General features: G+C 36.8%; 1 protein-coding gene across 1 annotated transcript in view; it reads left to right on the forward strand.

Annotated features, from left to right (window-relative positions):
* Positions 1 to 454: 454 nt before the first annotated feature.
* The window catches only part of LOC104529538 (low-density lipoprotein receptor-related protein 2-like), a gene marked incomplete at its 3' end in the record, with an annotated part of 10,257 nt that continues 1,399 nt past the window's right edge, over positions 455 to 9,312 (forward strand). The window contains exons 1-7 of the mRNA XM_029086461.1: positions 455 to 815; positions 1,695 to 1,943; positions 3,132 to 3,343; positions 3,742 to 3,926; positions 4,775 to 5,003; positions 6,097 to 6,274; positions 8,314 to 8,352. Coding sequence (XP_028942294.1) covers positions 455 to 815; positions 1,695 to 1,943; positions 3,132 to 3,343; positions 3,742 to 3,926; positions 4,775 to 5,003; positions 6,097 to 6,274; positions 8,314 to 8,352 — 1,453 coding nt within the window. The remainder of the gene's footprint in view (positions 816 to 1,694; positions 1,944 to 3,131; positions 3,344 to 3,741; positions 3,927 to 4,774; positions 5,004 to 6,096; positions 6,275 to 8,313; positions 8,353 to 9,312) is intronic.

Raw genomic sequence — 9,312 nt, forward strand, 5'->3', positions numbered from 1 at the left:
ACACAGATTTCTAACTCCTGTATGCATTGGTGTACGGGCATTTCAGGGAGCGAGGTGGGCACAACACCGCTGTGATGGTGATCAAGTTAATTAAGATGTTGCAACGCAGGGTGGTGAAAACGTTTCAGCAAGTACTTTCATGTTGCTTTGGGCATGTACATAGATGTCAATACATGTAGATATCAATATGTGCTTGCTCAGAATATAACAGTAGTTGAATCGCCCTGTTCACCATATTATAAAGTAGGAGTTAAGTTTGTCAGATTCTGAAATGTCATGTAGAGTGACTTGATGGTGATTCTATGGCCTCATCTAAAAGCAACACAGTTCTTAATAGTATTGTAACTACTTATGCAAGAGGTGAACTGAACATAGAGATTTTGCTTCTCTGTCTGATGTGGAGACCGTATCTGAACTGTTGAATGTCACTGTTTTAGCTACAAGACCACCAGGGATGTGCCACCAGAATGAATTCCAGTGTCAATCAGATGGCAACTGTGTTCCTGCTAACTGGGAATGTGATGGTCATCTTGACTGTGCAGATGGCTCAGATGAACATCATAGATGTCCTGCCAGGACCTGTCCTCCATCTCTTTTCCGCTGTGATAATGGCAACTGTGTCTATCGAGCATGGATCTGTGATGGTGATAATGACTGCAGGGATATGAGTGATGAGAGAGATTGTCCTACTCAACCCTTCCGGTGCCCCAGCTGGCAGTGGCAATGTCCAGGTCACAGTATCTGTGTGAATCTGAGCAAAGTATGTGATAATTCTGCCGACTGTCCTAATGGAGCTGACGAATCCCCGTTGTGCAGTAAGTTCCTGTTCAAGCATCTACTGTAGCCTACTACGTCTATGGCTTCAGAAAGAAATGGAATATTCAGCATGCTGTATTTAGTGCAGCAACATTCCTAGCAGAAATCGTGAGCATGCTGAAACTGGAGCTCAAATTACTAAGTGGAACTTGTTTGCAGTGAAAGGAGACTGTGATGATGACTGATGAATTCATTAGCAATGTCCAATCTTGTGCTCTGAATTCAGATATGAATTCCAGGTTTTTATATAGCAATATGGGAGTGAGTTTTGTGTTCCTGAACACGTTTGCTGAAGCATGGTATGCTTTAAGTTCAGATGAAATGTGATTCAATCCTTAATATTTTCTTTTAAATTTCTAACTTCAAAAATCATTAAAAAAATCTAAAAGCTTACGTGTAGCCAGAATTTGTATTTATGTTGATTATGAATTGATTTAAGCATAACTTTTTTTCTTTCTTTCCTTTCTTCCTCCTCCTTCTCTTTAATCAATGCACATTCTCAGATGAACCTCAGCCAGGTATGATTATAAATGATTTTAAATTATTGTTTATGAATACAGTTTTAGGTTTGGAGCGGTACAGTAACATCTTGTATGTTTCTAGCTAGTTTTGAAAAATGTTATAAAGTCTTAGCCTTCTATTTACCATTCTTTTAATGGGATTCAGTAGTACATACTATGTTGTTATCTGCCTTTATGTGCGTTGTGTGTTATATTTTGGATGAGGGCCTCAGTCCAGTCTCGCATTGCATAACTGATGATTGTGCAGTCATGTTTTAGCAGCAGTCTTGGGCTAGTAATGCGATTGCAAAGTATTAAATTTAGCATAAGAAGCTGTTGTTAAATATTTACTTATTTCCTTCCTAAACCCCATTTCAGATCAGGAGAGCTGCTCTGACAATAATGCCGGCTGCACTCATGAGTGTATTCAAGGACCCTTTGGAGCACAGTGTACTTGTCCTATTGGATACCAGCTTGCAAATGACTCCAAGACCTGTGAAGATATTAATGAATGTGACCCTCCAGGCTTTTGTAGTCAGCATTGTTACAATGAGAGGGGATCTTTTAGGTGTTACTGTGATGAAGGATATATTCTAGAAACCAATGGGAAGACTTGTAAAGCAGCAGGTGAGGAACATTCATGTCAACCAAAAGAATCACAACAGTGTCTGGAAAATGTTCAGCTTTGCTGTTTTCATATTGTTTTTTTTTTTTGAAAGAGCTGATGTAAACAGCCACTTAGTTGTTTATGGCAGATGACCTTGGAGTATTTAAACTGTCAGCTGAGAGGTTAATTGGAAAATATTATGTTTTGAAATAATATATTTAAATTAACACTGTAATTTTTAAGCCTCGAATAGTAAAAAATAATATTCTGGAGAAAAGCAGTGCCAGGCACCTGTAAGCCATAGGTTAAAATTTGCTCTTTATAAAGTTCAGTGGTCTCAGAGTATTTAAATCCCAGCCTTTCGCAAGACTTGCCTAGTACCAATGCCATACTTTGCTAATTTCTAAATAGCAAACAACACTGACACAGCCTAGCTGTCCGTGGTTCTGCATCTCTTACATAGTACACTGGCAGTATGGGGGAACCATATACCCAGTGGAATTTGTCACCACAGGTTTCCTGGTTTAGGGCTATACTCAGGTTGTGGAAGACTCTTGCTTTTAACCTGCAAATAAGTCTGGCCCTTACTAATAGGGAGTGTCTCATAGTTTGCTGTCTTTATAGTTGCTGCTCTTCAGTTGTTTTTCAGCAGCTTATCAGTGTAAGTTTCTGCACAGCAATCTAACCACTGCAGCCTGTGGCTTTCCTGTAAGCTGTTCATTCGCCTTCCTGGTTCCCATGTGGTCTAAAGGGGGAAAAAAAAGAGCACACTGACCAAAAAGGAGGAAGGGCCAGGCTGCATAGACTAACTGGTAGTACAAAGTACTTTGGGGTTTGAATCAGGACTGGAAGCTGAGAATGGCTTATGAAGGAATGAGGGTCGGATGTCATCAGCAAACTGGTTGGACAATAGGGAAGATGACCCAAGGTCCAGATACGAGACTTGAATGGAAGTCTACTAGAAAGAGTAAATGATGGAGAAAGGGTGGAGGAAAGCCAAGGTACATCCAAAAGTCAGGATGGACAGAGTAGATATGATAAAATATCTTGGCTTGAAAATTTATTTGAATTTGTCCTTTCAATACGTATATCTACGTGCAATAGCTTTGGTGCTATAAAGCCATGCCAAATTACTATGTGTTTCTTTTTCTTACAGAACTACTGTTGAATAGCTTATTGGTTTATTTGAATTTCCTTTCCTCTGACAGAGTCTGTGAATCTTCTTTTGCTGGTGGCAAGTCGTAACCAAATCGTTGTGGACAACATCACCTCTCAGTCACACAGTATTTATTCTCTAGTTCGGGACGGGAGAAATATTGTTGCTATTGATTTTGATTCAATGACAGATCGTATCTTTTGGTCTGATACAACAGAGGATAAAATTTGGAGTGCTTATCAAAATGGGACTGACAGAAAAATAGTAAGTTTTGCTGAGTTGTTCTTGTCTCTATGGCAGAGAGAAAATTGACACTGCATCTCCAGTTAACAAAAGGGAAGAGGGATATCTGAACATAGTAAGAAGAGAGATAATGTAGACAAAGTGAAACAACTTAGTAGGTGCTAACTTCTTCAATAGACCCACTGAAGTTAGTAGGAGTGTTTGAGTATGTGGTTTGTCAGCACTTAGAATATGTGCACTGTGAGTCATTCTGCATAAGAGACCTAGAAAATATTGGAGACCTGTTTCCTCATTTTCCATGTTTATAGAAATGGAAAGGGTAAAAATTTAATACCAACTGGTTCATTCTGTCTCCCTCTCTCTCTCTCCCCCCGTCGTCCCCACCCCTTTTTTTTTTTTAAATGTTTGTTATTAAACAGGTGTTTGACAGCGGTGTCACCGTGACTGAAAGTATAGCAGTAGACTGGGTAGGTCGCAATCTTTACTGGACAGACTTTGTTCTGGAAACAATTGAAGTCTCTAAAATGGATGGGAGCCACAGGACTGTGCTGATTAGTGAAAATATAACGAACCCAAGGGGACTAGTGTTAGATCCCAGAACTGAGTAAGAGATTTTTGTATTTTGTTTTGAAAAGATACATATTTTCTGATGTAACAATATTAAAATTTGAGATACGCCCAAATTGTACTGTAATTGTAAATGACAAATGGAAGAGAAAATTTAAGACAGTTTTTTTTAAAATGGTGTGTTTGCAGAGTTGATCTAATATTTAAAGTCATATGGTAGTTATTTTTAATCTGTTGCTCTGTTTTACTGAATTATCAGTTGGTGGTATACCACAAACACACGTAATATAATGTAGAATGCCTACCTGGCAAGGAACAGGTTCCTTCATATCCCCAAGTCTAAAATAATTACCTATACCGTGTTAATGTTATCACAAAAGCACCCTCCCATTTCAGACCGCAAGTGGCATAGAGTAAATGAAATATTATAATTTGAACTGTTCATGTACAAACTTTTACTGTTTTTTGAGCTCTTCAGTGCCTTGAACTCTGTTTATTACCAGCCATATGGGGCTCTTCAGTTATAGCACTGTTAACATTATCAATGCATGCCTTTAAAAATATAAACCCATATCAAATTATTATTTAGCAACTGGAGAATCTGATTATAATCAAGATTGAAAAACAGTGATAACAGTAGCTTCTGTATGCTACTATTGTTGACAAATTAAAACAGCAGCAGAAGTATTAAAATTATTTTTACAACAGAAATTATGGTAATATCTTAAGTAAGCATATTGCTGAAATGAATAATTTCATTATCATTGTGTAGGACTTTTCTTAGAAAGGTTGTTTCTATTTTTTGACCAATGAGTCTTCGTGTAACATTTCTCAATAGGCAGATAGTTTTTTTCAGATTGGTAACCACAAGTTATTTTTTTTCAGTGCTCATATAATGTTCTGGACTGACTGGGGCCAAAACCCTCGAATTGAAAAAGCCAGCATGGATGGCAAAATGCGAACAGTGATTATTAACAATAAAATCTACTGGCCCAATGGACTCTCCATTGATTACCCCAACAAACTTCTCTATTTTGCTGATGCTTATCTTGATTATATTGATTTTTGTGATTACAATGGAAACAACAGACGACAGGTGCTTGCAAGTGATTTGGTAAGACATTAATAAGAAACCATTGTTTTCCCATGTCTTTACTGATAGAACTTAAAAAATTATTTGCATTGGCATAGACCTGCATGTATATTTCTGCAAAATACTTGAGTGAAGCTAATATGAAGTATTTTAGCTCTTGCTATAGCTGGAAAAAGAAGAATTCCATATCCTATTCACAGTCTCTCAGATCTTCAGCAGAATCTGGAGTTGAGCATAAACTTAGTCCTTTAGATCATTCTCATTTGTTCTGTCTGCATGAAGTCTAAAGGTGACGTCTGACACTGCTGCTACTGTCTGTTGCATTTTCTGTAGGCAAATACAGGACAAAAACCTGGAAGAACTTTCCCTGGTCACCTTCTGTGAGTGATGATTGCTACTGTTCACAGCAGTGAAGGGTTTTGTGCAGCCAGGACTTGCTTGTGTAGGACACTTAATGAAGACCATCACCCTTACAGGCTGTCTCTCAATGAAGGGCTACTGGCAACTTGTAGCACTGTCCTTGTACACAATAGTTCAGATGTTCAGTTGGTACACAGAAGCTGGTATAAATAACCACATGTATATTTTCATGAATTGAACCTTGGGGTTTTTGTTTTTGGCTAGTGAGACAGTTCTTGTGTAATAGAAGCTGGTTCAATCTTTCTTGCCCCACTCCTAATTTTCTGAAATTTAGGTAACTCACCTTCTTTGACCCTCTGGTAGATTATAGGAGAGCTTATCAGAGATGCAAGGTCTTCACAGGTCCATAACTCTTGCTAGACATTTCCTCTCGTGCTCTTGAAAATCTACAATTGGACCTTTATCTGTGGGTTCCCTGTGTTCTGCCTTACAGTTAGATTGCTTTGTTAATTCCTTACACTGTACATCTCACAGGGTCTGTTTAGCATTTTAATTAAAAAAAAAATAAATCTATTTCCCCCATAATTAATGTATTGTTTTCAGGCAATAGATGGTATTTTATATTCTTTTGATGAAAAATGTCTTTGGTGACACAACTTCTCTTTAAGTTATGCTCAGCTCTGTTGTTACTTCATTGCAAGCTTTATATATACAAATCTCCAGAACTAAATTGGAAAACATCCTTGCCTTTTAGATACTGCAGCATCCACACGCTCTGACTGTCTTTGAAGATTTTGTGTACTGGAGTGACCGCTATACTAATCGAGTAATTCGGGCCAATAAGTGGCATGGAGGAAACCAAACAGTTATGATTTATAACATTCACCAGCCTTTGGGGCTTGTGGCAGTCCATCCTGTAAAGCAACCTAATAGTAAGTTCAGCAAAACAACTTTGATAATTGCAAGAAGCCATGCAGTAATGGCATGCACAGGCCCTCCTGGAATCAGTCTCGTCAGTGAATGGGCAGAGTTGAAACAAGCAAATAATTCCTACTATTGACTTGTAACTGAAGGTTGTTCCAGCCTGGCCTCTAGGGAAAGTAACCTAAGCAGCGTGTAAGCATAATGACTAGTCAGAAAGAGAAACAGGGAAGTAGTATGTCCCATTTTCTTGCACTTTAATGTTTTTATAAGAAAACTGGAGCATTTTTGGAAAGCATTTTAATTTCAATTCCTTGTATGTTGATAGTATTGTTCTTTTAGACAAGATTACTGCCATCAACCTTCTCTGCAAGCACTTTTGCATTATTTTACTTAATGAAATAATAATAATAAATAAACCTCTTCATTGCATGCAAGATTCCCTCCAAGATCATATGCAGGTGATCTTTTGCAGCTGAAAGACTGTAAAAAAAACCAAACCACCAACAACAAAAAATTCCTGTTAGATAAGAGTTTTCTTCCATATCAGAGTGGGAAATATATTGACACAAATATTGTCTTTAATTTTTCTGCTATATTTCTTGTGTATTGAATGGTTTTGGTTAATAAATATTACAATGGCTTACTTTCGCTCCCCCACCCCCGAAAACTTTCATACTGGAGAGGGCAGAGACTTGCACCTGAGTAAGGCACTAGTAGTTTCAGCGCTGTATTTATTTTGGAAGAAAATCTTCCTCAATCATGTTCTAAGCTAAAGCCACTTAGCACTCTTGCTGCAAGTTGTTCAGTCACCAGAGGGTACCCTTAATTTATACATCATAGTTCTTGTCTAAGAGGTTTTATTTTACAACCCAAGGTTTAAAAAAACTTTCTGCCACTGATGGAGAAATTTGTTTATTTTTCTTCATTGTATTAAATTAGTACATTTTATGACTTTTTATTTAGAATTGTTCTATTGTAGTTTATGCAGCCAGAGAGAGAAGGGAATAAATCACTCGAAAAATAGCGAAGCATGCTAATGTTTACAAATAAAGCAACAATTATTTACTGATTGAAATTCTAGATGCAATATTAAAACTTCTATCCACGTTCCTTTTTTTGTAAATCATTAGATCTTCCACCAACTAGTTAAGATTTGTTATACTGATGAGATGAATATTTTTCTTACAGTTTGAGTACTGAATTTATGCCATTGTTTTATTGTCATCTTGTTAATTTATTTCCAGTTCTTGTTAGTTTTTATATTAGGAACAATCATGTCATTTCCTGGAACTTCAAAGATTCTTAGAATAAGGCCTGCTGTAATTGCTGAGGACATGCTCAAAATCTGATTTTTATTTTCTTATGAAGATGGTTCATCCTGAAAAATCTTCTTTAGCAGGAAGTTTGTGGAAGTGATTCAAATAATTGAATTTTAGTGGATAGTAATAACAGCGGTCAGTAGAGACCTTCTTTGTTGTCGTTTTTACATTTTACAATCTTAGACTGACAGTTTCATAGTGATCCAAGAGATTATGCATTGAACTCTCACTACTCTTGAATGAGATGTAGGCAATTATTTTATCTCTTTAGTTTCTCCAAGAAGCTTTAGTAAATTTAAATCCCCTATCTAGTCAGAGGGTTATAATAATCAAAGACTGAAAATCCTGCAGGCCTCCTGGTGCAGTTAAGAAAAGGGAGTTTGAAAGATTTTTATGTGATGCAAAAAAATTGAAAAGACCACTGTGAAAATGGTACTGGGTTTACAAGAAAAATTATATGCTATTATGAGCGTATTGTACTGCTTGTGGTTTTTGGAAATAACTCAATTTTTTTAATTTTAAGGAAATAGCAAAACTCATTTAGTGCTGGGTTGGTATTCTCAGTAGCAATGACACTGAATATTCTTTCCAGTTGCTCATACTGTTACAGTTGCTAATACTTTCTTTTTTCTTTTCAGGTATCAGTTCTTGTGCATCTTCCCCCTGTAGCCACCTCTGCTTGCTTTCTTCATCTGGACCACTTTTTTTTTCCTGTGCTTGTCCTTCAGGATGGGTGCTTTCTCCTGATAACAGGAACTGCATAAGAGGTATGGCAGTAATCATGAGAGATAAAAAAAAAAAAAAAAGACTCAACACTGTCAAATCCATCCTTCTGTCAGGCAAAAAGCATACTTCAGACCTGTGGTCTGCTGCTCATGAAATCAAAGTTGGAGCTATTCCAGGCAGATTTCATTTAGGAAGCATGGAATGTACTTGGCCTAAAGGTTGGGAGGCAGGTTCTGGAGAGAACTCAGAGATTCAGATGCTTCATTTGGGAAAAACAGATGAACTCCATTTTTTTTTTTAAGCACGTCGAAGAAGCTAAATTTAAAAATTTCTCAGTTTTAATAGGCCAGCACAACCTTCCAGCCGAAGGATTAAACTAAGCTGCTAACATTTGGTTGCCCAGTGTCTCTAAAATACAGTTATATTACTGACCTCTGTCTGCTTAGTTTGTGTATTAAATACTGCTAACTTCATGTTAATGGAAAGGCATTGATTCTGGGATTGCACTGTTTCTAGCTTTATATAAGCTGAAGAGTGCTAATATTATAAGATTGCCTTTGCACTTATTTTACTTTAAACTGCATTTCAGGTTGATATTAAAGATGGTAATGTAGCCAGCTGTCTTGGAAACAAAGCAAGGAATTTGTGTATATGAAAATCTTGTATTAATATGGTAAATTTGCATATTTAATGTAACAGTACATGAATTTTATATGGATTATCATTTGTCATGTAAACCTGTATTGTTTAAGAATTGCAGAAGTTATATTAATGTCTATCTGATGAAGCTACACAGATTTTAGACCTGTATAGCTCAGCAAATTTGCTCTAGTGTCTGTTATATGAATGAAGAATAATCAGACTATATAGATTTGCATAGGTGTTAAAAGAAGCAATCAGCAAAAACTTTTCTGTAGAATATAACTGGTTTAAATGAGACTGTCAGAATTCTAAAGTACAAACAGTCTAGCCTAGAGAATTCACATATCTATCTTTCAGCA

This window comes from Antrostomus carolinensis, unplaced genomic scaffold (assembly GCF_000700745.2).
Source record: "Antrostomus carolinensis isolate BGI_N321 unplaced genomic scaffold, ASM70074v2 scaffold3998, whole genome shotgun sequence".
In the NCBI taxonomy this organism is placed as follows: Eukaryota; Metazoa; Chordata; class Aves; order Caprimulgiformes; family Caprimulgidae; genus Antrostomus; species Antrostomus carolinensis.